We start from the raw sequence: 27898 nt of genomic DNA, 5'->3' as shown, positions 1-27898 counted from the left end.
ACAGCAGTACAACAGATATTTAAACATAGTAATCTGTAAACCCATAATAAACACCAACAAAAAGTTCTGTATGTATATGAAACAAAATCTCTTGAGGGATGAGAGCAAGGCGGGAAACTATCTTGCAATAACCTGCAGCTAAAAATGAATGTTGGACTATGCTCTCAGTACTTAATTTGTTTCAGCACATTTCATATTAGATTTTGGCACAGAATAGAATCAATATTTTACCGACATTGCCGGGGATACTGAATAATTTAGGAATGATTCTGCATTTAATTTGCAGCTTAACTGAGGTTAGGAGGGAGAGATAGATCAGCCGTGATTGAATGGTATAGACTTGATAGGCTGAATGGCCTAATTCTACTCCTGTTCCATATGACCTCATAACTGTACAATGTTTTTTTTTCAAAACTAAAATGGAACTATCAGACCTAATAACTGGCACAGTTCAGGCACTATCAGTCCTAACTGGTAGGTATGTTGCAAAGCCTACCTGAAGTGTCGCTGAAAATCTGTCCCAGCCCGTGTGCGCGATTTTGGCGCCGTTTAGAGGGGGGCGGGTTTAAAACGCGATTTTTCACTAGGCTGTTCAAATCGAGGTTTTTCAGCCTAGTTAATTATTAACGAAAAATCGCTGGAAGATTCCGTAGCTGGAGCTATTTTTAGTTTTAAGGGCTTTTTATACTTGTTATAGTAGGTTAAAAATTAACCTCTAAACCCCCGACCGCCGGCAACTGGCCGGATCTCATACAGGGGAAAACGGGTAGGCTGTTTATTTTTACGTTAAAAAGGGGTTCTTAAGATCCCTTTATACAAAGTTTAAAGTTGCGAGTAGCTAATTTTGGGCCCATTTATATCCCGCAGTATTTTTCTGGGCATTTGAGGGCACAAATCCACCGCAATGTGAACGTTCTAAACCAGCGCGTTCACAGGATCCCACTAGAAAGCTGATTTAAATGGACTTTAATTTACAGCAATTGAACACTAAATTCCTTCCATTTGGCCTATAAATTAATGTAAATGAGACTTAAAAATCATGTTTTATTGTGAATTATTTGTGAATATTATTTGGACATTTAGGTTATTTAAAAATGTTAATCATTTATTAAGAAATGGATAGATGTTTAGATCTAGTAATTGAAGTTTGAAATTAGCTACAATTGGGTAACTAACTAATTATATGCTTTAATTTCAGGTCATCCAAGTAAGATTATTTTATATTTGTTTCAGAATGCTTCAATCTATGATAACTGAAAATTTCATTCAGTTCTCTTAATTTTTAAGAAAGTTATGGGCTTTTGACTGTCCACGATCACAGCTTTTTTGTTATGTCCATAGAAAATCAATAGGGAACAAGATGCTAATTTCCGAGTATGAAAATGGCCATAACTTTTTAAATACTTGAGATATGAAAGTGAATTAGGTGTAAAATTAAACTTATTGTTATGCTTTATCTGATGGGATAAATTGCAGACTTGATTTTTTAAATCTCAAAATTTTGTAACATTGCTATAACTGGCACTATCAAACCTAACAACTGGCACAGATATTGGCACAGATATTGTGGGTCAAATAACTCCTGTGCTTTGAGTCTTTGGTTTTGTTGGTGCCATACTAACACACACAACTTTGTGTGTCCATAGTGGCTATAAACCATTTGAACTTCAGGCATTTAATTCTGGGGTATTGATTCTGCTTGGGTCCCCTGCAATCCAACGGCATGAATGATGAATTCTTCAATTTCAGGTAAACCTCTCATCCATCCTGTTTTGTTTCTCACCCCACCTCATGCATTCACCTTTTTCGCACCACCTCCGTCACCTTACTCCTTTCCTCCCACCCAGTATCCCTCCCTCTGATGTTTCACCACTCTCCCTCTTCCTTTGTCTGGCACCTTTTTGTCTTTATTTTGCCATTTGTCTTTATTGCTGTCTCCACCCAAATACCCCTCTCCTCACTTGCATCCACCTACTAGTAGTCCCTTCCCTTCCCCGCTCCTCGCTTTACCAACTTTCTCCTCTTTACTCCATCAGTCCGAAGAAGGTGTCCTGACCCAAAGCATTATCTGTCAATTTCCCCTCCATAGATGCTGCCTGATCCACTGCATTCCCGAGTTTTTTACTCTGATATTCACTTATTTTATTCATTTATTCAGATCTGCTAAGCTTGCTTCAATTTCTTGCATGTTATTTAAACTTTTTTTTTTGCACATGATGTATTTAGAAAGTTCAAGGTATTGATTTTTGTATTAATATTGTCACGTATTAATTATCATTTCCCCAGTTTAAAAGAAAAGGAAATTATTTATATGAGCACAAAATACACTGTATTGAACAAGGTTAAGGAAAGAGAGCTGCCAAACAGAGTTAACCGTGGGTATTACATGTCAATTGTCATGCTTTCGAAAATATATTTAAAAGCAGTATTAAAGGAAGAAAGTTGTAAATATTTTAGCTGTAACAGAGTGTGAATTTATTGGGTATTGCAAGATCCAGAGTGGTTCTGATGAATATTAAATGCATTATATTAAAGAGTGAGTTGATTCAATATTCTTACTGACCCGCGTCAGTGAGAGGAGAGATCCTTTACTGGAGCTGGTTTCTGTAGTCTGTTATGGGTATGCTTTCACCCAAGTAACAATAAAGGAGTTAAAATGGAGATTGGTATAGAGTCACAAGGAGATGAATGAAAATACATCTGTATGTTGATAATTTTATGGTGTGCTCTTGTATGAAGGGAAGTGGCTGGTTGTGATAGAAGCACTGCTATGTTTACTATATACTGTTATGTTGATGGAGTTGGTTTAACAGTTTTCTCATTTGATTTGTTTTATTAAAAACATAATTGAAATACTCAAGTTGATTTCAAGATGTAAGCTCAGTCAGGGGTACATTGTTAGGCCGTGCCACAATCCCTGCATATTTTCACATCCAATGCAGCTTGTAGGATCAGCTAGCCCGTGGTTCTAATCTTGCAGTTGTAGAGGTCATAGCTTTCAAAACATTTCTTAATATAGTGCAGATCCCCACATAAGCATTTTTGTTCTTTGCAGAACAACCATTTTGTTGAGGGCTAAGATCATAAAAGATTAAATTGGCAGATTAGTGAAATACTTTTGTTTGTGATGTCCAGTAAATAAATATTTTATAGATATCATTTGAAATGAATGGTTTGTGTATGGTAGTGAAGGCTGTGAAATATTAATTAAACGCCCAAACAATGTTAATTTTAGTGACAGCAAGATTTGCAAGCGCGGCTGTTATATACTGAAGCATACAATGTTAGAACTTCCTGTTAAAGCAGAACTCAACTGGAACATTGTGCTTTCCCCAAAATTAATCCCTCCAATTATAAGTTTACACTACCACCAGAATGGCTCTTGGATGAATTTGGGGTACTATTTTGAGGTGAAGTGTGTTAACATTGGAATAAACATCAAGTGATATTGTTGCACAATATTAGAAACATTGGATATGAATCATTTTTAATTTGCTCTCTTTGCTCTAATTGCAAAAACATGTCAAATCATACCTTTTCGCCTTTTTCTTCAATATTGTAGCTGTGCAATTTGAAAATGTTATTTTGAGGGAAGTGGAATTCACAGGTGGAAAGTTCGATTTTCATGCCAGTGAAGTTGTTCAGCTCACTATCTTAGTATGGCATTGAAAAGAGTTACAGTTGATAACATAAGCTGTGTTTTTCTTGATACACTGACCTGCTTTGTGTTTCTAGCATTTACTTTTTTTAAATTATAATGATCATCTTAACAGCTACTTCAAATCAGATCCACTTAAAGATTGCAATTGCAGCTGCAGCAAGTGGCAGATTTCTGTTGAGATATCTCTTTGTTGAATTGCAGACCTCATTAACATTATATTCTTTGTTAAAGCTAAAGCTAAGTTGCCGACTAAAGTCAAGTTTATTATCATACGCACAGTTGCATTGACGTACGGGTCCAATGAAAATCTTGCATTCACGTAGACTCGGGTAACACACAAAAATGTAACTTATCCATAAATCACGGTGGCGCAGCGGTAGAGTTGCTGCCTTACAGCGAATGCAAAGCCAGGGACCTGGATTCGATCCCGACCACGGGTGTTGTCTGTACGGAGTTTGTACGTTCTCCCCGTGACCTTCGTGGGTTTTGTCTGAGATCTTCGGTTTTCTCCCACACTCCAAAGATGTACAGGATTGTAGGTCAATTGGCTTGGTAAATGTGAAAATTGTCCCTAGTGGGTGTGGGATAGTGTTAAGGTGCGGGGATCGCTGGCCAGTGGGCTGGCCTGTTTCCGTGCTGTATGTCTAAACAAAACTAAACTAAAAAAAATCTGCAAAACAGTGCAAAAAAAAAAGACTGCAAAACAAAAAACAAGACATAAGTGCAAAAATATTCAATTGTGAAACAAGGTAATCCATTGAAGTCTGTTGCTGTGATATGATTCTGGTTGTGTAGATTTGTTCATGAACCGGACGGTTGTAGATAAATAGCTGTTGAACTTTGTAGTGTGGGACTTCAGGCTTCTGTACCTTCTGCCCAACCACAGCACCTGAAGAGAGCATGGCCTGAATGGTGGGGATCCTTGATGATAGATGCTGGCTTCTTGAGGCTGTGTATCATGTAGATGCTTTTGATGTCCGTGATGGACCAGCTGAGTCCATCACTGTCTGCAGTCTCTTGTGTTCCTGTGCATTCAAATTGTACCATGCCATGATACAGCCAGTCAGGATACATTCTACAGTGCATCTGTGGAAGTTTGTTTTAATACTCAGTGACACGCTGAAGTTATTTAAAATTCTAATTATGTAGAGGCACAGCTCACTACCTTCTTGATTACATCTATACAGGATATTAACACCCAGGAACTAGTAGCTGCCTGCTCTTCAGCCACCAATGACCCATCAATGAAAGCTCTCACGTGGGCTCCCTACCTTTTCTGAAGTCAACGATTAGTTCTTTGGTTTTGTTAATTAGGAGCGAGAGCTTCAGTGTTTCAGTACCATTCAGTCAGGTGTTATATCTATTTTTTTTGCTGAGTGTTCACCACTTGCCACCGTCTGTGGAGCCAGTGCCGAATTTATAGCTGTACTGTGGAGTAGTGCCTTGCCGCACAGTCTTCCTGCATTGAGAGATTGGGTGGCACGGTTGCGCAGCAGTAGAGTTGCTGCCTTACAGCGCTAGAAACCCGTGTTCGAACCTAACTGCGGATGCTAGTCTGTACAGAGTTTGTACGTTCTCCCCATGACCTGCGTGGATCTTCTCCAGGAGCTCTGGTTTACTCCCACACTCCAAAGACATATAGGTCTGTAGGTTAATTGGCTTGGTAAAATTGTAAATTGTTCCTAGTGCAGGATAGTGTTAGTGTGCGGGGATTACTGGTTGGCACTGACTTGAGAGGAATGGATCGAGTAGATGAACAGAGTCTCGCCGAGATTAGGGGAATCGAGGACCAGAGGACATAGGTTCAGGATGAAGGAGAAAAGATTTAATAGTACTCTGAGGGGTAACATTTTCACACAATGCGTGGTGGGTGTATGGAACAAGCTGCCAGAGGAGGTAGTTGAAGCTGTAGTTGGAGGGATATGGACCAAGTGCAGACAGGTGGGACTAGTGGCAGGGAAATGTAGGCCGGTGTGGGCAAGTTGGGCTGAAGGACCTGTTTCCACGCTGCATGACTCTATGACTTGGTGGGCCGAAGGGCCTGTTTCTGCACTGCATCTCTAAAGTATATGAAACTAGACATTTAGAGATGTTGTTACAGATCTGCATTGTTTGAGGTCTGGCAACGAGGAAGTCAAGGATTCAGTTGCAAAGAAAGATACAAAGACCCTACTAGGATCTTGTTGATGAATTTGGAGGGGATGATCATCATGAATGCCGATCTATAGTCATTGAACAGCAGTCTGACGTATAAACGTAACTGTTATCCAGATGGCCCAGAACAGAGTGGAAATATTGAATCAATCATCTTAGCAGTAGCCAAGCCAATGAGCTGGGATTCCACGTTTGAATTACATTTAGAAACTTGCATTAAACATACCTTCTGTACAACATATACTTGTTAGTTTATGCCATAATGAAGTATTGACGCAGACCACATAAGCTCAAGGAGGTACTAAGCTAACAGAAATTCATTACGTTTAACACTATTTATTAATAGTTGTAATTTTTTGTGGGTATTTAGCGTTCCGACTGATGTGCAAGTTTTGTCAAATAGCGGAGTCAAAGGGTATGGGGGGCCGGCAGGAACGGGTTACTGATTGTGGATGATCAGCCATGATCATAGTGAATGGCGGTGCTGGCTCGAAGGGCCGAATGGCCTACTCCTGCACCTATTGTCTATTTTCCTAGTTTGACCATTGTTTTGTCAGCATTATAAAATTATCCAAGAGCTATGATTTGACTTTAGACTTTACAGATACAGCGTGGAAACAGGTCCTTTGGCCCACCAAGTCTGTGCTAACCAGCAATCACCCTGTGCGATCACCCTGTACAGCAGGCAGTGAAGTGAAATCCACGCAGGTCATGGGCATTATCCTGCACACTAAGGACAATTTACAATTTTATCGATGCCAACTAAACTACAAACCTGTACGTCTTTGGAGTGTGGAGGAAACCGGAGATCCCTGAGATAACCTACGTGGTCAAAGGGGAACGTAAAACTACATACAGACAGCACCCATAGTCAGGATCTAACCGTCTCTGGTGGTGGTGATAAGTACCCTGGGATGCAGACCACTAGGCCCAGGGTACTTATCAGCCTTCAGTCCCATCAGTCACCATTTTCTTCCTGATGTGAATTTCCTTCAGTACCTCCGTCACCCGATGTCCTCTGGCCACTTGTACATCTGGGAGATTTTATGTGTCTTCTTTGGTGAAGACAGATCCAAAGTACCTGTTCAACTTGTCTGCCATTTCCTTGTTCCCCATAATAAATTCACCTGTTTTTGTCTTCATGGGACCCACATTTGTCTTAACTATTTTTTTCTTCTTCACATACCTAAAGAAGCTTTTACTTTCCTTCTTTATATTCTTGGCTAGCTTACCTTCGTAGCTCATCTTTTCTCCCCGTATTGCCTTTTTAGTTATCTTCTGGTGCTCTTTAAAAGTTTCTCAATCCTCTGGCTTCCCGCTCATCTTTGCTATGTTATATTTCTTCTCTTTAGTTTTAAACTGCCTAGACTTCCCTTGTCGCCACGGTTGCCTCTTACTCACCTTAAAATCTTTCTTCCTCTTCGGAATGAACTGATCCTGCATCTTCTCTATTATTCCCAGAAATACCTTTCATTGTTGTTCCACTGTCATCCCTGCTAGGGTCCCTTTCCAGTCAACTTTGGCCAACTCCTCCCTCATGCCTCCACAGTCCCTTTTGTTCAACTGTAATATGGACACTTGCGATTTTCCCTTCTTCCTCTCAAATTGCAGATTAAAACTTATCATATTATGGTCACTATCTCCTAATGGCTCCTTTACCTTCAAGTCAAGTCGCCTATTTGTCTACATACGCATACGAGATGTGCAGTGAAATGAAAAATGGCAATGCTTGCGGATTGTGCAAAAAATGAGTCCCCTCATCAAACCCGGTTCATTACACAGTACTAAATCCAGAATTGCCTTCTCCCTGGTAGACTCCAGTACAAGCTGCTCTAAGAATCCATCTCAAAGGCACTCCACACACTCCCTTTCTTGGGGTCCAGTATTAACCTGACTTTCCCAGTCTACCTGCATGTTGAAATCTCCCATAACCACCATAGCATTACTTTAGAGGCTGCACTGTAGATCTGTGCTTGAAGTTTCATTGTTAAAACAATGAGTTCAAAGCTGAAAACCATATAAAGAAACAGCTTACTATTGTGAGGAATGGGGCTATGATGCAAAGAATACTTGAGGTTCGATTTGGCCAGGAAGAGGGAAGATATCTGAACAATTAGATTTTATTTATCCACAGTATGAATCAATGACAAACATGATAACTTGTTACATAACTCAATTTTAACAGTATGCTTTGATTTCCTTATACCTGATAAAGTTTTTGTTTCTGTAAATTTTGCAATCTTGGATTTTTTTTCGCTGGAAAGGAAAATACATTAAGTGGAAGAGGTTAACTGTGAAAAATATACATCTTCTAGATGCGCTGGGACATCTCCTCAGTGATGTGACCTGGGGTCATTGGGTATTTCGGGTCTCACAACATCAGACACCCTCGCCCAGGCGACCCAGCCGGGGTTGATCAGACCCCGACTTGCGTCCCAGCAGCAACCGTCCACGGATCAGCCATCTCATTAACTACTCTGCAGGGGTTGGGAGACGAGCGACTGGGCTCTGTGGAGTCAGTCCTGGCCGGGCTCCTCCTACGTCCCACCAGGTTCAAGGCTGTGCGCTGCACCTCTTTCTCCTTCTCCGAGCATTTCATAAGTAGTGTATTAAGGTTAACCACTCCAATTTCCTCCACAGATGCTGCCTGATCAGCCGAGTTACTCCAGCACCACATTTACAATATTTACAAGACATTTGAACAGGTACATGAATAGGAAAGGTTTAGAGGGATGTGGGCAGGTGGGACTAGCTTAGACGGGGCATATCGGGGCATATGGGCAAGTTGGGTCAAAGGGCTTGTTTCCATGCTGCATGACTGTGAAGATTCCAGCATCTAGTTCTTAGTGTCTTTATTTTACAGAAACTATTCACGTGCAATACCTAAAGGTGAAACACTCAAAGCTCACTATTTGATAGTTCAATGATCATCCTTTTGGAAATTGATGTTTACCTGTTTGATTAAGCTTAGTCTGAAATTGAAAATTACGGGTCGTTTTACTTCAGATTTGTTATTCCGTCTCTTATTCCCCCAGTATTCACTTTGCGTAATTAATTCCTTATAATGTTGCATGTAGCAAAGAGTTTTTAATATTTCTGTTATTGAACTTTTTTCATCAAACTTATTTTCTGTTTGTGAAACTTCTACAAAGTTAATCCCTGAGGTTGGAAGTGTATTGCATTCAGTGCAGACCCTTGGATTGTGAGATGCCTAATCAGACCAATGCGGGACATGGCCACAGTCATTAACACAGACACAGGCCTTTTGGCCCACCGAGTTAATGCATACATCTGCATAGTTCGTGCCAATATGGAGACCAGTCTCTGGATATTTACCCTTGCCTTTTATTATTTCCCGCAGCTGCTCCGAGACATATTTGATCCTAGCAACAGAAATACGTCAGATAATTCGGGGGGGGGGGGGGAAATACAAAAAATGCTGGAGTCAGATAAATACACAAAATAACTCAGAGTCAGACATCATCTCTAGAGAACATGGATCAACAATGTTTTGGTCGGGATCCTGCTTCAAACGGAAATTGAATGGTTGGGCGATACTGAATCCCATAGACCATTTATTCTATATTTCTGTGTGCTCTTGATCAATAGATTTGGTTCTCAGTGGCATATTGAATGCTTCCTTGATCATTGGTCATTGATCAGGGATTCACATCCACTAATCCACTAGAGGTGCTGCACTGGCAGCAGCCTCTACCTACAGCCTGTATGTCATTTCTATCTTTTTTTTATTTTTAGTTAGTCCAAAGTCTGTTTTAGGGGGAAACTTTTACTTTTCTATGTGGGGGAGGGGGGCAGGGTAAGGGGGAAACCGTTTCTCAGCCTCTTCCTGGCGGGGACGCAACTATTTCTCCGAGTCGCGTCCTCGCCCCCCACCTCACGGCCTACCAGCTGGATCGGAGCGGCCTTTCCTGCCGGGGATCGGGAACCGGACCAGGGCTGCTACAGCGGCGGCGTAGCGCTGGAGTCACTGCGGAGCGGGCGATGCCTACCTGGGTCGCCGTTTGGAGCTCCGGAGCGTTGGGCCGCTGCTCCAACATCGTGGAGCTCTGGTGTGGAGAGCTTCCAACGCGGGCGGCGCTGACAGCCATCGTGGAGTCCTGGGGCGCCTTGTAGAGGGCCTACAGCAGCAGGTCTCCACCCGTCGCGGCCTACGGACATTGGAAGCCGCTGACTCCGGTAGGAAGGGGCCGACTCTGGTGTCCGACAGAGAGCAGTGTTTTGCAGAGGAAAGCTCATTTTGTGTACTTTAGTGTAAGACCCTTTCTCTCTTTGATGACTTTGTGCTTGGTGTTTGCATGTGCGCATACACAAGCGTCATGAGATTACCGTAACTGAAGTTGGAACAAACTTTTATCGGGATTGCAGGTGATGTAGGTTGCATAGATTCCCATTCATCGTGTACATCGACTTGGCTCCAGTAGCTCGTTTGTGTGAGACAAGGAACAACTTTTTTTGAATGTGCAATGGTTCTTTATTGTTACATGTACGTACATACATACAATCTTTTTATGTCTATAGTTCAGTAAAGTGTTGCTATACCTAAGCACAATTAGTACAAAGCAAATGAAATTATTCCACTGAGACCACATGCAAGTTTTGGCGCCATTTTCAACGTCTAGTCCGGTCCGCGCACTTGGTCTTCTGGAGCGACGCCTGATCCAAGTGAGTTCCAGCCTCTAGCCATCGCCACCATCCGGATTGTCCAATGACCCATCTTACCTCTCCTTGCCGGCTACCTTCAGCCTTTGTGCCCCAGGAGTGCTTCTGCAGTCGACCTAGAAGACTAGGAAGGTAAGACCCCGGTTCATTCTCTTACTTGATCATGTTCTTGCAACTGCTGTCACCGACTCTCCATCCTCCTCTCTGCTTCTTCGATCCTCAGTGGGCATGCAGGGGCCGACTCAGTGGCTTCCCTCTACAGGCTGCGTAACTTTGCACCTTCCGCCCGACCCTGTTGCCCTTAATTCAGCGAGGCTGATTGAGTAAAGTGTTTGACAATAGACAATAGGTGCAGGAGTTGGCCCTTCGAGCCAGCACCGCCATTCATTGTGATCATGGCTGATGATCCACACTCAGTACCCCCGTTCCTGCCTTTCCCCCATATCCCCTGACTCCGCTATCTGCAAGAGCTCTATCCAACTCTCTCTTGAAAGCTTATAGAGAATTGGCCTCCACTGCCTTCTGAGGCAGAAAATTCCAGAGATTCACAACCCTCTGTGTAAAAGAGTTTTTCCTCATCTCCGTTCTAAATGACTTGCCCCTTATTCTTAAACTGTGGCCCCAGGTTCTGGACTCCCCAAACATCGGAAACATGTTTCCTGCCTCTAGCGTGTCCAAGCCCTTAATAATCTTATGTTTCAATAAGACCCCCTCTCATGCCTCTAAATTCCAGAGTATACTAGCCCAGCCGCTCCATTCTATCAACATATGATAGTCCCACCATCCTGGGAATTAACCTCGTGAACCAACTCCCTCAATAGCAAGATGTCCTTCCTCAAATTTGGAGACCAAAACTGCACACAATACTCCTGAGATGGTCTGGAACGAGAATAGGTCAGTTGTGGGCATTTTACTCAAAATCATGGCTTGCATGTCATCGTGTTACTGGAACAAAAGAGGACTGCAGCCGCACCTGAGCCGGCGGCTTCACAATCCCTTACGATTGATGGAATCAAAGACTTTGTGGATCTAGAAATGCCATGTATTTCTGTTGGAGGTGATTTGTGGTAAAAGTCATGTCCATTGCAGTTCTAGATGCAGGAGTAGTTCTTTGGCCACTGAGAGGTGGTGGTTGAGGCGTATTTTAGCAATGTTTTTTTCTGTCACAGTCAGCAGAAGATCCCTCTGTAGTCAATACAATTGGAATTGTTTCCTTTTGTTGAAGGACAGATCTCTTTACTGATTCTAAATCTGTGCCAGACGATTCTTCCTGATAATTTTTTGAAATTCATTGGGGTTACCATCTATTTATACCATCTATATATACCATCATACCATCTATATATACCATCATACCATCTCTAACCTGCTGCTGACCTTCTACCGCTCGTCCATCGAGAGCCTGCTGACATACTGCATTACAGCATGGTATGGCAGCTGCACCATGGCAGACAGGGAGAGGCTTCAGAGGGTAACCAGGACAGCGCAGAGGATCATTGGCTGCCCTCTCCCCTCCCTGATGGACATCTACACCTCCCGCTGCCTTAGCATGGCAAAGAAGATCATCAAAGACAGCTCCCATCCTGCGTTTGGACTGTTCGACCTGCTGCCCTCTGGAAGGCGCTATAGGTGCATCAAATCCAGGACAAACAGACTCAGGAATAGTTGCTTTCCGAGAATTATATCTACTATAAATTCAAATTCACACATGCACTGACTACACCGCCCAACACGGACTTCCATCTGTACATATGTATATATGAATGTAGCGCCGCAGAATTTGTGCACCTATTCCCCCCCCCCCCATCTCCCTTCTGTTTTTTGTTTTCTGTCTCTTGTTTTTTGTGCTAAATTGTATGTATGCACTGAGTACGAGCAGCTTTCAGTTTCACTGTACATGTATAGTGACAATAAATGGCATATCATATCATATCATATCATATTTCCAGGCCTTGATGTTCTTCAGGTGGTCAACAGCCTGTTGGACCACCTTTGATGGCGATGAGGCCACACTGGATAGTTTTTATATGGAACGGAGCCAAGAGTGCCATGTATATTCTGCAACACCACCAATGGATCTCTTTAATAAATCATAATGTAAAGCAAATATTCAATAAATTATTTAATATATAGACACTGCTGCAAGATGTCAAGCCCTTAGTTTGTTCTGTAATTCTTCACATAGTTCCTGATGCCAGGAGTGGTGCGTCTTTATTAATCACTGTAGATTTTAATAGTGAACAAGATGATGGAAACCAGTCCTGAATAAGTCATAGAGTGATATAGTGTGGAAACAGGCCCTTCAGCCCAACTCTCCCATTCTACCAACAATATCCCAGCTACACTTGTCCCACTTGCCTGCGCTTGGTCCATATCCCCATATACCTGATCTCCCAGTGGCTCGGCACTTTAACTCCCTAACCCATTCCCAATCTGACCTTTCTGTCCTGGGCCTCCTCCATTGTCAGAGTGAGGCCCAGAGCAAATTGGAGGAACAGCAGCTCATATTTTGCTTGGGTAGTTTACACCCCAGCGATATGAACATTGACTTCTCTAGCTTTCGATAGCCCTTGCTTTCTCTCCCCATCCCCATCTCCTTTCCAGTGCTCCCAACAGCCTTACTGTCCCGCCTACATTCTATCTTTGTCCCTCCCCTGAGATCAGTCTGAAGAAGGGTCTCAACCCAAAACGTTGCCAATTCCTCTCCATAGATGCTGCCTCACCCACTGAGTTACTCCTGCATTTTGTGTCTATCTTTGATTTTACCAGCATCTGCAGTTCTTTCTTAAACAACACCTGTCTTAACTGTTTCTTAAACAATGGCATAGTCCCAGCCTCAACTACCTCCTCTGGCAGCATGTTCCTTACACCCACCACCCTTTGTGTGGAAAACGTTACCCCTCGGATTCCTAGTAACTCTTTTCCCCTTCACCTTGAACCTATGTCCTATGATCCTCGATTCCCCTACTCTGCTCAAAAGACTTTGTGCATCTTCCTGATCTATTCCTCTCATGATTTTGTATACCTCTGTAAGATCTCCCATCATTCTCCTGCGCTCCATGGAATAGAGATCCAGCCTACTCAACCTCTTCCTATAGCTCACACCCTCTAGCCCTGCTAACATCCTTGTAAATCTTTTCAGAACCCTTTCAAGCTTGACAATATCTTTCCTATAACATGGTGCCCAGAACTGAACACAATATTCTAAATGCGGTCTCACCAACGTCTTGTACAACTGCAACATGACCTCCCAACTTCTTTACTCAATATTCTGACTGATGAAGGCCAAAGTGCCAAAAGCCTTTTTCACCACCTTATCTACTTGCAACTCGACCTTCAAGGAACCATGCCACTGTACACCTAGATGCCTCTGCTCTACAACACTACCCAGAGGCCTACCATTTACTGTGTAGGTCCTGCCCTTGTTCGACGTCCTAAAATGCAACACCTTACACTTCTCTGTATTAAATTCCATCAACCATTCCTCTACTCATCTGGCCAATCGATCCAGATCCTGCTGCAATGTTCAAAACCATCTTCACTATCTGCAAAACCACTAACTTTTGCATCATCAGCAAACTTGCTAATCTCGCCCTGTATGTTCTCATCCAAATCATTGATGTAGATGACAAAAGTAATGGGCCCAACACCGAACCTTGAGGCACACCACTAGTCGCAGGCCTCCAGTCCGAGAAGCAACCTTCCGCCTTCCTTCCATGGAGCCAATTTGCTATCAATTCCACTATCTCTCCATGGATCCCATGCGATCGAACCTTCCAGAGCAACCTAGCATGCGGAACCTTGTTGAATGTTAAACTGAAGTCCATGTACACAACATCTACAACTCTGCCCACATCAACCATTTTTGTCACGTCTTCAAAAAAAATCAATCGGATTTGTGAGACACGACCTTCCACGTACAAAACCATGCTGACAATCTCTAATCAGCCATTACCCATCCAAATGCCTGTATAACCTATCCCTCAGAATACACTCCAGTAACATACCAACTGCAGATGTTAAGCTCACCGGCCTATAGTTCTAAGCATTTTCCCTGCAGCCCTTTTTGAAAAGAAGCACAACATTTGCCACCCTCCAGTTTTCCGGCACCTCTCCTGTATTTAAGGACGGCTCATAAATATCAACCAGGGCTCCCGCAATTTCCACTCTAGTTTCCCGCAATGTCCTCGGATATTTCAGATCAGCCCCTGGAGATTTGTCTACCATCAAACACGATAGTACCTTCAGTACTTCTTCGACGGTAACCCTGGCTGCTCTCAAGACACTTCCAGTAACTGCTCCAATTTCCTCCGTCCTGTCTTTCTCCTCGGTAAATACAGAGGAGAACCACTCATTTTGTACCTTGCCCATCTCCCGTGGCTCCGTTTTGATTCCTGAGAGGTTCTTATGAAGAATCTGGTTGCTGCAAGTTGTCACATTTTTGATTGTTAATACATTCAGAGTATGTAGATTACATTTAAGCACTATTTTAAAATGTATATTTGAGATGTCACCCTTCACTGTAAGAATAAGGCATTTTAACTGAACAAACGATCTTGTATCTGAATGGGAGGCAGGGTCTGATTTAATTTCAAATTTTCACTTTTCAGGAAATGCTTTTAAATTCAACTATTACATTACAATAACAGAACATTAAGTGTCTATGGGGCCAATGAGTTTTCTTTTAGGTATATGAGGAGTCTTACTGAGGCTTATTTTGTTGACTGGTTTAGAAATTTCTATTTTTAACCTATTTTAATACTTAAAAAAAAATAAAAATCAATCTTCTTTAATTTAATCATATCTTTATACCTTACTGTTTTAACCTGTTTGAAACAAAAGGTAAATTTAGCAGCCTTTTGTAAATCAGTAAATTATCCATGATTTTCACTGGTTCAAACTAATCAAAATGTTTCTGGAGATCATGGACAGGTGATGTTTCTGGTTTCGACCCGTAATATCACCTATCCATGTTCTCCAGAGGTGCTGCCTGACTTGATTTGTAGATGTAAAAAAAATAATAATTCCGTTTCTTCTATTTTGTTGTTCAAACCTTGTTCTGTTCATCTTGTTCATTTCACCAGCCCTGTCACATTCTCAGTTTGTAATGACTGTTGCAATTATGCTGCTTGCTGAGAGTGCTATAATGTTGTCATGGTTGTGTATTATAAAATATTTTGTTCTTGAAACCTATACTGAAATGATGGTTTATTAAGAAAACAAAGAAACCGTTTTTCAGTAAATATGGAATGCTGCAACATCACTGTGTTTAAAACTATTGAAAACCATACCAGAACAGGTCAATATTTGCAAGGAGTGCTGTTATATTGGTGTTGGTTATTTTACTTTTAAAATGAGCAAAAGCACTCTGTAAATATTGTGTATTAGGAGTACCATTGCAATAACATTCTGTTATCACAATCAATTTATAAGACCGTATGGATATTTGAGATCAAAAAACACATTTGCACAATTATTCCTCAAAGTTATTGATAAATACTAAAATAATAAATATTTTTTTTCTAATCCCCTTGTCCCATTTGGATTTAGCCGATCGCTGTTATTGTGGTCTTTAATAAAAATCGCTATTTACGTGCTGAAGCCTCCTTAAGTCTGAGCAAGATAGCGTGCATTATGTATTTTATTTATTTTCCTCAACATTAAATCTTTTCCATTTGTGTAGAGTTGCAACACAAAGATTGCCGATACACTGAGGGTACCTTCATTTTACTTTTTAAAAATAGAGGCATAGAGTGGGGAAGGTTTAACACCTGTTATTTCCTTGTTTTCCCATGTCCCACATGAATATCCAGAGGCAGGCGATATAGTTTCACGCAGGGGGGGGGACGGGACGTATAACTCTTGTTTGGACCACGTAATCTAGCTGTTCACATTGCAGTGGCAAAGCTTGATGGTTGGCTACTTGACTGTCACCTAAACGGGCTACATACGATCTAGTATGTTCACAGGAGCAAAGGCATCTGCAAATAAATCATTGTTTCCCTTATTCTAATGTTGTTCCTCAGCTTCTAGGTTTTTTGCTAGTGACAAAGTATGAATAAGTATTTAACATTAGTAATTTAATAATAGGTAAAGTAGTAATAATCTGAAGAAGGGTCTCGACCCAAAACATCACCTGTTCCTTTTCTTCAGAGATGCTGTCTGAACCGCCGAGTTACTCCAGTTTTTTTGTGTCTATCTACGGTTTAAACCAGCATCTGCAGTTCCTTTTTACACATAAAAAGTAATTAGTTGGTTTTTAACATTAGCTGGAGATTCTTTAATGAATTTAATAGATTTTGAAATGGGAGTTTAGCATCTGAAGATCCAAATAAGCTTGAAGCTGACGCTATTTTCCGATGATGAGGAGGTGTTTTTTTTTCACTGTCAGTTTCCGTATTAATAAGTAGAACCAATCAGTATTCTTTAGTTTAATAACAATATTTAATTCATCAAGATGACCGTTTACATAAGCCAAAATTCAGGATAAAGTTACTCTGCCCACAGTTACGTTTATTTACGAGGCATTGGTTATTTCATGCTTCAATTGGATGTGTTCTGTTGCTGTTCTGTTCATTGTTTTGAACACTATGTTGTCCACTTCTATAATCTGCAGATAAAATATTCTTCACTAAACAAAGTACAGAAATATAATGTAATTTGTTGCTGCTGCCCTATGATGTTTTGCAGTGCTTGTGTGCTGAAATACATTTTAGAATCTTTTAGAAAGAATTGAAGAAAAAGTTCTGATGTTCTACAATTTTACAGAATGCTTTACTTATACAATTGTTTTGTGTCGTGGTAATTGTTTTAATTTTCGTGGCCGTTTAAAAAGGGATGAAAAGTTAAGTTGAGTTACATATTTTTGCTGCTCACATTGAGAGGATTTCAGGCACTATTATTATGCACTAAGTATCAAAACATAACCCCTTTTTACCAAATATTTTGTTTTGTGTTAAAGATGTATTTTCATTAGATGAACTCTTTAATAATCCAAGAGTTGTTGTTATAGTTTAAATATTACATCTCTAAATCTACAGATGAAGAGAGTGATTTTTTTTTTTTGCCTTTCACAAACTTATGATGCCATACATATGTTATTGCCAGTGAAGTAGTTTTGGAGTGTAATCACTCTGTAAAGAAGGAAACAATGTATACACTTTCTGGATATGATTAAGGCTGAAGGTTGACCGTGCACAGAGCTTTCAAATTTAAGTGAATTAATTTTAGTTATTTATTCCCAAGGTACTCCCTTTAACTTAGTCACATTTTTATTTGCATTATATTGGTTCAATAGGAGAGAGGAGAGTTAATTTAAGACCATAAAGCCAACTTGTTGTTGTAAGCTTCCAAATTATATTTTTGCAAGATACCAATGTTGATTAATAATGTTCGGATTGTTTGGTGTACTTTCAACAATGTATTGTGAAGATAATTAAACACTATTAATGTAGTTTGGGAAATAAACTGCTTTGAAAAATCTTAATAGACTTGGTTACTAAAAATTACTTTGCCCATGAATTAAAATTGGATTCATTGTGATTTTTATTCTTGCTATAAATTCCATTTATTTCTTTAGCTGCTTTGTATTTGCAGTTTATGTATTATCTGATTTTTTTAAATTTTCACATCATATGCCACACAAGAAATAGCACATTAGCCTCGTCTATCTGGAAGGTCATATCTATTTAAATATGACTTGAAGTAGTTTTCAACGTATGCTGTGACCTTGAAATCTTTAAGGTTTGCCTTGCGGCATATTGTGCTGTGATAGTGTACCTACAATTAATGGAAATTAACACAGAAAATGTCCAAGTATTCAAATGCATCCAAGTAGCAGATTCTTTTTCTTCCGCTTGCATTTGCTTAGTTTCATGAGCTTTAATAAAGAAATGGAAATCAGTAATGTACATCATGACATTAAATTAAAAAGTGCTTTCAATTTTAATTTTAAATATTTGGTATGTTTTAGTGCAGATGGATTCTGAGTGGAGAAATGTTTTTGTTGACATTGCAGTTCCCATGGAGATTAATTTTATAAATTAATTTTATCTCTATAAACCAATGTTTAACTATTTTGATATTGCAGAAAAATCCTATTGATTCTAATGTAATAGCTGTACATCTGTACTGCTCAATATTTGTAAGCTGTTTCTTTGCCTCCAGTTGCAAAAAGCATAACTCTAATAACTTGGTAACTTAGGAGAAATTCCGTGTTACATAATTATGTGCATAATACGTACATATTTGATTAGTTTTCAAAGCTTATGTTTAAATTATGTATTTAATTATTTTGATCTGAATCACTGAAAATGCATTGTTATATTTGGTGAATTAGTTCATATTGTATTTGCTTTCAATTGATTAATAGGCAAATCTATAGTTTTAATTTTTATTGTAAAATAAGTTAATTATACATACTGAACTGGGGCAGGCAACTGCCTGTTGTTGGCGAACATGTTTTAAAGTAGTAGCATACCAGTTTAATGTGAACCTCTAAATATATTTTATAATTATTAAGAATTCATTTAATTCTTACTTTTATTGATCCAGAAACTCAATTAGATGTTATAATAAATCGAGAGACTAGATGTTTTCTGATTTTTCATGAAAAAAAAAATTGAATTTGGGAAAGGATGCAGGATTGTTTTAAAATATTTATCTTTGAAAGAAACTTGAATATTGTTTTCATTTGATGCAATGGGATTAAAAACTAACTTTTAATTGTGTTTTCTTACAAACTAGAATAATTAAACTAACACAGAAATGGGCCATGGTTTAATTTTGAGTAAGATATTGAATAACATTTTAAGATTGTATTTTCAACACCTTTTTAAATATTGGTAACATCTTATCAGTAGTTATTATAGATATATAGAACAATCATTTTGTGAAACATTTATGGTGTGAATATAACTTTGAGACCCTTGTTTAAATTGTTCGCTTCCTGACCACAGATAAGCCTTTTCAAGAGGAAACAAGGGCTGTTTTGCTCTTTTGAAATATTCTACTCGTATCAAGAGCATTGTAAATTTTAATTTCAAGTCAATGTATATCACTTTTAATGGATTATTTGAAGTAAGGAAGAGCTAAGGACCAATGCCATTGCATGTGGAAATGTAATTCTTTCACGATTTTAGCAGATTAAATGTAATATTTTGAATAAATCCTTTCAATCACAAAACTTTCAGGACTTGCATGATTGTATGATAGTCTGTAAATCCTGTAATAAAGCATTATAAGTATTTTTAGCCCTCTGATTTTTGCATGTCATGTGGAAAGATTCCCAGAACCCAGATATTCCCAGAACCCAGATTTCAGGAATTCTGAAAGTCGTGAGATTTGACAGGAATGTATGATTTAAGGGGTACTAAGCATTTTTGGATTCTGTTTTTATTAGAATTTTGTATGTTAGGTTACATTTTGCACTTAAGCTACTTTTTATGGATTATAATAATCTCAACAAATAAAGCTCGCAGGAAAATTTCCATGCGCTGATGCATTATTTGTGCGCTTGTGTGTGAGAATAAATTATGATAATTTATATATTACATTGGCCATAAAGTTCAGTACTATGATCCTTTAATTGGTAAAGGTAATCAAATACATTAAACAGATAATTATTTAATATTCTGTTTGTGTGACTTATTTAGCATTTCTCGAAGGGAAATCCAGTGCCCTCCATAATGTTTTGGACAAAGACCCATTATTTATTTATTTGCTTCTGTACTCCACAATTTGAGATTTGTAATAGAAAAAAAAAATCACATGTGGTTAAAGTGCACATTGTCAGATTTTAATAAAGGCCATTTTTATACATTTTAATTTCACTATGTAGAAATTACAGCAGTGTTTATACATCGCCCCCCCGTTTCATGGCACCATAATGTTTGGGACACAGCAATGACATGTAAATGAAAGTAGTCATGTTTAGTATCTTGTGGCATATGCTTTGCATGCAATGACTGCTTGAAGTCTGCGATTCATGGACATCACCAGTTGCTGGGCGTCTTCTCTGGTGATGCTCTGCCAGGCCTGTATTGCAGCCATCTTTAGGTTATTCTTGTTTTGGGGGCTAGTCCCCTTCTGTTTTCTCTTCAGCATATAAAAGGCATACTCAATTGGGTTCACATCGGGTGATTGACTTGACCACTCAAGAATTCACCATTTTTTATTTTTGAAAAACTCGTTTGTTGCTTTTGCAGTATGTTTGGGATCTTTGTCTTGCTGGTGAATGAACCGCCGGCCAATGAGTTTTGAGGCATTTGCTTGAACGCTTGAGGTGATAGGATGTGTCTACACACTTCAGAATTCATTATGCTACTACCATCCGCAGTTGTATCATCAATGAAGATAAGTGAGCCAGTACCTTCTGCAGCCATACATGCCCAGGCCATAACACCCCCACCACTGTGTTTCGCAGATGAGGTGGTATGCTTTGGATCTTGGGCAGTTCCTTCTCTCCTCCATACTTTCCTCTTGCCATCACTCTGATATAATTTAATCTTTGTCTCATCTGTCCAGAAGACCTTTTTTACAGAACTGTGGTTGCTCTTTTAAGTATTTCTTGGCAAACTGTAACCTGGCCATCCTATTTTTGCGACTAACCAATAGTTTGAATCTTGCAGTGTAGCGTCTGTATTTCTGTTCATGAAGTTTTCTGCGGACAGTGGTCATTGACAAATCCACACCTGATGCCTGAAGAATGTTTCTGATTTATCGGACAGGTGTTTGGGGTTTTTTCTTTATTATAGAGAGAATTCTCCTGTCATCAGCTGTGGAGGTCTTCCTTGGCCTGCCAGTCCCTTTGTGATTAGTAAGCTCACCAGTGCTCCCTTTCTTCTTAATGATGTTCCAGACAGTTGATTTTGGTAAGCCTAAGGTTTGGCTGATGTATCTAACAGTTTTATTCTTGTTTTTCAGTCTCATAATGGCTTCTTTGATTTTCATTGGCATATCTTTGGTTCTTATGTTAATAAACAGCAATAAAAGGGTTCAAAGGTGATGGAAAGACTGGAAGAAAGACTAGGTGCTGAGAGCTCCCTTATACCTGCAATAGGAGGCAATTAAACACACCTGAGCAATTGCAAATGCCCGTGAAGCCATGTGTCACAAACATTATGGTGCCCTGAAATGGGGAGGGGGGGGAGGGGACTATGTATACACATAGCTGTAATTTCTACATGGTGAAACCAAAATGTATAAAAATATCCTTTAATCTTGACAATGTGCACTTTAACCACGTGATTTAATTTTTTTTTACAAATCTCAAATTGTAGAGTACAGAAGCAAATAAAATGAGTCAAGTCAAGAGTGTTTTATTGTCATATGTCCCGGATGGGACAATGGAATTCTTACTTGCTGCAGCACAACAGAATATGTGAATATGTAAACATAGTACATAACGGGGCAAGAGAAAAAAAGATCAATAAATATCAAATATAGTGCACTAATAATATAGTCTTTTGCAGTTCAGAGCTCAGAGCTTATTTGTTGTTGGGTTTAATAGCCTGATGGCTATAGGGAAGAAGCTGTTCTTGAACCTGGACATTAGAGTTTTCAGGCTCCTGTACCTTCTTCCCGATGACAATGGTGAAATGAGTGTGTGGCCAGGATGGTGTGGGTCTTTGAGGATTTTGGCTACCTACATATGATGGGTCTTTGTCCATTGTATATTGTGAAACGTTTCTTGAGGTAATTTTTGTAGGCTGCATGGCCTCGCTTCTATTTATTCTGACAAAGATTAGTTTCCAACTGGATTTGTATTTTGTTCACGTTTTGCTGTGCTAACCTGGCTCAGTTATAAGCGCTCTCTTATCTGAACTAGAAAGTTAAGGGATCAGGTCTTATTTCAGGACTTGATCATTATAAAAGTTATACCTATGTGTAATAATCCTCTGTTTTGGTTCCACTAGCTATATCATCATTGTCAAAGGTTGCAATGAGAAGGCAGAAAAATGGTTTTGCGTGGTAAAGATAGACCAACCATGATTGAATGGTGAAGTAGACTCGATTGGCTGAATGACCTCATTCTGCTCCGATTACTTTTGAAGTTATGAGTGTGATGGCAGCAGATTATTGGTGTATATACCCATAAAATCTAAAGTTCTTATGAAATTGTTAGGAATCTGAAACGTTTCTCTCTGCATGGATGTTGCCTGAGCTGCTGAGTAGTTCTTTTTGTTTTAAAATAAAGTTTATCCAAATTACCAAATACAGTTTCTGCATAGCAGTAAACAATGGCCCACATGCTGCCTGGAAAAACTGCGTTGCCTAGAAAAACTCAACCCAAAACGTCACCCATTCCTTCTCTCCAGAGATGCTACCTGTCCCGCTGAGTAACTCCAGCTTTTTGTGTCTGTCTGTCTATCTTCTGTCTGAACCAGCATCTGCAGTTCCTTCTTACATATTTATCATGTTAGTTTATGATTTTGTAGTGGATTATCGGTACAGACAATCGTTTATGTTATCTTAAAGGTGCTGGCTAATTCATGAAAAAAAATAGTATGAGTTGGGGATTTAGGCAAAGAACAGTGATTGAAAAGAACCATTGGCGGCTACTTCTGCTATTAGTCGGCATGCTACAAATTATAATTACTATTCTATCCAGGCAATAGATATCGATGTCACCTTTATTGACGGGCAGACCTACTGGCGGAAATGTGCTGAGTGCATGGAGGCAGAAGCCTCATTTTTGGCTTCCAGAGGCACAGTTCAATATAGCAACATGTGCTCTTGTGGTGAGAATATTAAAGGAATTAAAATACATCTTTGGTCACTAGCAAGCAGCATGAAGGTGTTGACCTCAATTTTATTGTCTCTGTTTATTTAGATCATTTGAAACTTTGCACTTTAGTTGCACAAAATATTGTTCTAATTGAAATGATTCAATTGAATGGGAATTCTATTTTCAATGAGTTTAGTTGGAATGGATAAATGGATAAATTTGCATGTTATTTCATGTAAATGGTGCTGTAACTGTACAAATTGCACCGGCCTTTAAATTTTTTTTTTAGCTAAGTTTGGCTGCCCAAAGGATATTTAAAAAATAAAAACAACTTCATTATTTGAATTAAGACAATATAAAATATTTAAAACACATACACAATAACAGCAACTATAAAACTACACAAAAATGATTGGTCATACATGGAAAAAGTAACATTTCAATAGTCCCTGTCATGGAAGTTGTTGATACCAGGGAGGAGGCCATGAATCTTGTGACTCTGAGTAAGCACAGGAGGGAATGATTTTCAGGGGTCCATTTCCTCAGCACCAATGACAATTCCAAAATATGCAACTTTCATCTACCTCATAACTCTTCACAATAAATCCCTGAAGGTTAGTGTACTTCTGAGATGTCTCCAAATAAGCCTTAGCCTACATTGACAACCACAGCCATCCCGTACACCTAAGCCGTGTCGGTCATTTATTTTATATTAAACATTTCCAAATCACACTTTTAAAATTGTGTCTGGGTGAATTCAGAGTATTTCAGATCCAATCTTATTGGGTTAATCTGTAATAATGATAGTTGTGAATTTGCAGTTTGCAATATTCAGTGTTTTTATTTTTTCATCACAAATGTTATATTTGAAAATAATTAATTTCTGCAAGGAAAGTAATGGGCAATAGGCTAACAATCACAATTAAGCAACATCGCTACTGGTTGATAATATGTGACTCCATTGAATTCGAAGATGTAACATCAAAACTGAAATTCCTAAGGAATATTGATGTTGGCTTGACAAAGTGATAGTTCATATTGCCCCTTTGGCAGTGCATTTTGGACTGAAACTTTGCCCATGGGACTCATGCTGACGGTTGTTTCCAATTCTGAGAGAGCACAGCATTGCCAGAGATGTCATCGTATAGTTGAAAAGTTAAAGTGTAGCCGATTTGAAAAGTTCCCCTGCATTATTGGCAGAAGAGCAGCAAGTTCTTGTAATGTTCTGGCGAGTGTGTATCTTTCAACCAAAACCTCTCGGTATTTATCTCATCACTGTTTGTTGGACCTTGGATTGCACAAATTAACTGTTGTGTTTACCCATGTGCATCAATGTCTCCACTTCAAAATGAATTAACTGTTTGGAAAGAGTTTGAAAATAACCGACAACGTACATATTTATTTCTTGAGGTTGTCCACAGCATGACTGGGAATTTGTGAAAGCATTTTTGACTTTGGTTCTTTTCCTGCTACCTCTTTTCTGATACTTTCAGAGCAGAATTAGTCGAACCTCTGTCTGAGGAAGGGTCTCGTCCCGAAATGTCACAGATTCCTTCTCTCCAGAGATGCTGCCTGTCCCGCTGAGTTGCTCCATCATTTTGTGTCTCCCTTTGATTTAAACCCGCATCTGCAGTTCTTTCCGACACACTCTGTCTAGATGCGTTGGACTGTCTAAATTTTAATTTTCTGTCTTAGCCTTCTAAGGTCTTTGCATGTCTTCTGATGTATAAACAGAAAAATATTGTGAAATGTGCAATGTTCTTTAGCGTAGGATCTTTTATTTCAAGCTTGAGAAATTGCACATTTGACTGAATTGATAAAATAACATTAGAAATTTTAAATCTGTCAAGAAGCTCTACTTTCTTAAATGTTTCCTCTGTGCACATAAAAGATCACAGTTCATCAATATTTTTTCTTTAAAATTGACTTATGTCTTATAGAATTAGTCATTGTCCAGAATGTTCCACATTACAAACTTATAGAGGTTTATAGTTCACTTTCTTTTGTTTATAGGACTGTTGTTTGAATGAAGTACAAATGCATCTCAGTGCTGGAGTAATTTATTCCAAAAATGTTAACTGCAGCTATGGAACGCTATGTTAATTTTGCTCTTCAGCACGTCTCTCCTTCACACACAGCTTGCTTTTCCTGTAATTTGTGAGGTGGAGTAGATGCAAGTGTTAGAATCACCATTCATCAGTCATTTGGTTAGCTGAGGGAGAAGAGTGAATGGTGAAAGGCCATGACCAGTGTGTTACCCCAGCAAGGGATGGATTAACCTCCCCCCAAGCCTAATGATAGGAGCCCAGTGCCTTTCCTCACAACCCCCACCTTCCCACCATCCCGGCTAGCTGACAGCTCCTAGACTTTGCGTGCAAGTGAATTCAGCTGGCGCTGTGTGGTCTGGGTGTGTGGTCTCCAGGCTGGCTGAGAGGCTGCTAACAGGGTGGATGAGAAAGACCTTGTCTGTTTACTTTAATTTGCTTGGACGCAGGAACTCTGTCCAACATTTCTGGTGTGCGGCTTCCATAAGCAGCGGCCAGTCCATCACAGCTGCTGCAACAGTCTGAAAGGCTGGGCTGTGCTAATCACCCTTACAGCTCATAGATCAATTTCAAAATGTCACAGACAAGCTAATCTAAGTTGTAAATGGAATTGAGGTGTAATGTTGCAAGTTGGAATTTAATTTTTTTTCACTGTACCGTGCACTGAGACGTATTTAAAAAAAAAAGTGCTTTGGTTAACAGCGTAGTTTAGCATTTTCAACATTCGTTCTTTAAGTATAACATTTGGTTTAGTTTCATTCTCTCTGTGATAAAATAATCGCAAATGCTGAATTATTGAAAATACTTTGTCAGTCATGAGTTGTTTTCTCTAAATAATTAAAAAAAAAACGATTTAAAAACAAACATAGTGAAAAATTATACCTTTTGGTCCATACAAATACATCTCTTTAATGATCCAATAGTAAATATGGGCTCCAGTATTTCTTTTTCTCTTGCTTTATGCAAAATTATTTATGATAAGCCCAAACAAATGTTCAAAGTCAGTATTATAAGGGTAGTTTCCTTTGCAACTTGCATGAGTAAAACGGACTTTTCACAAATAACATTTTGTGAGTTTATAATCTTTTGCTTTCTGAATAAAGTGCTAACAACATCACTTAGATTAGGAGGGATGTTTATTGACCCAGGGTAAGAGGAAATATTTCATGCATTTTCTGTGCAGCAATTAAGCGTTCGAGACACTGCAGAAGAATATTTGGTTTTAGTATTGGGTGGTGATTTCTATCCGTTCAATTTGCTGTCCCTAACTGTAAACACAAGAACAGTATAACAAAAGTTCAGGATTTGCGCAGTGCTGTTAAGTTTCAACTTAATTTATTTGGCTCTGTTTACAATGATCAATGCTTTAGCAAGGATGAGTAAAAGCATGCAATTAAATTATCCGTATATTTGGTAGTAGTATATTTATGAAACCTTTCATAATAAGTAAACTGAAATCAGAATATGTTTGTTGAATATGTAACTCTAGAATGCCCTCATTAAGTTTTTTAAAAAATTATGTTTATTATGCAATATCAGTGCTACTTGTACCTACTTCCCCTGGGGAAACAAATAGAAGACACTCATAGTTGTCTTTTTTCCAATGTATTTTGCAGCTTGTTGTACCTTGGAATATTGTGACCCATAATTGAAGACTGATTATGTCTCGAACACGGGAACCGCCGCTTGTCACTGGGATTTCTCCAAATGAAGGATTTCCATGGACAAAGGTAACAATCCGAGGAGAAAATCTGGGAACAGGAGCCACAGATCTTATAGGTAAGAATGTTTGATTGTGTGCAGTGAAAGCAACTTCATAAGTTAAAGTTGATAATATTAAAATATTTTTGTGCGCTGTGTAATAATTGTCATACAACCTACCAATGGCTGCAGTTTTCTCTGCATAATAGCAGGATGGAAGGTGTAGAATTGTGGAACCTTTAGACAAAGCAAAGATTTGAGCTCCAGCTCCAGAGATGAGAAGAACTTTTTTCACACAGAGTGTGGTGAATCTCTGGAACTCTCTGCCGCAGAGGGTAGTCGAGGCCAGTTCATTGGCTATATTTAAGAGGGAGTTAGATGTGGCCCTTGTGGCTAAGGGGATCAGAGGGTATGGAGAGAAGGCAGGTACGGGATACTGAGTTGGATGATCAGCCATGGTCATATTGAATGGCGGTGCAGGCTCGAAGGGCCGAATAGCCTACTCCTGCACCTAATTTCTATGTTTCTATGTTTACTGGCACAGCAGTAGAAATGTCCTGGATATTTAATCAGCACAAGATAATTGAAAACAATTCTTGGCTTTCATTTCCTGGGCAGAACTGTTAATTATTAAATGCACTATATTAATTTTTCTCTTGCATATCTGATTGCAAACCAGACATCTCTAACAATGGCTTCCCTTCACATCCTTGTATAGTTATCTAATAATCATCCAAAGTTCTTTTGTTTAACATTCAATCTTGGAATTCCCTTTGTTTCCTTCAGTTTAAAACTGAAAAGCCAAATGCACTGTCATTGCAAAACACCTACTCAACCAGTGTTAATAGGTAAAGTAGACTGTAACATAATTGTACTAGAATATTTGAACCCATGTTAGAGTGATGCAGTGTAGAAACTAGTCCTTGGGTC

The 27898-nt window shown here is 39.3% G+C and overlaps 1 protein-coding gene across 1 annotated transcript in view; it reads left to right on the top strand.

Moving 5' to 3' along the window:
• Positions 1-27898, top strand: part of exoc2 (exocyst complex component 2) — a 236411-nt gene that overhangs the window by 28445 nt on the left and 180068 nt on the right. The window contains exon 2 of the mRNA XM_055651664.1: positions 26884-27046. Coding sequence (XP_055507639.1) covers positions 26929-27046 — 118 coding nt within the window. The 5' untranslated portion in view covers positions 26884-26928. The remainder of the gene's footprint in view (positions 1-26883; positions 27047-27898) is intronic.

The sequence above is a fragment of the Leucoraja erinacea genome, chromosome 2 (assembly GCF_028641065.1).
Source record: "Leucoraja erinacea ecotype New England chromosome 2, Leri_hhj_1, whole genome shotgun sequence".
NCBI lineage: Eukaryota > Metazoa > Chordata > Chondrichthyes > Rajiformes > Rajidae > Leucoraja > Leucoraja erinaceus.
The sequence above is the reverse complement of the archived record's forward strand: the minus strand, read 5'-3'. Positions and strand labels throughout refer to the sequence as shown.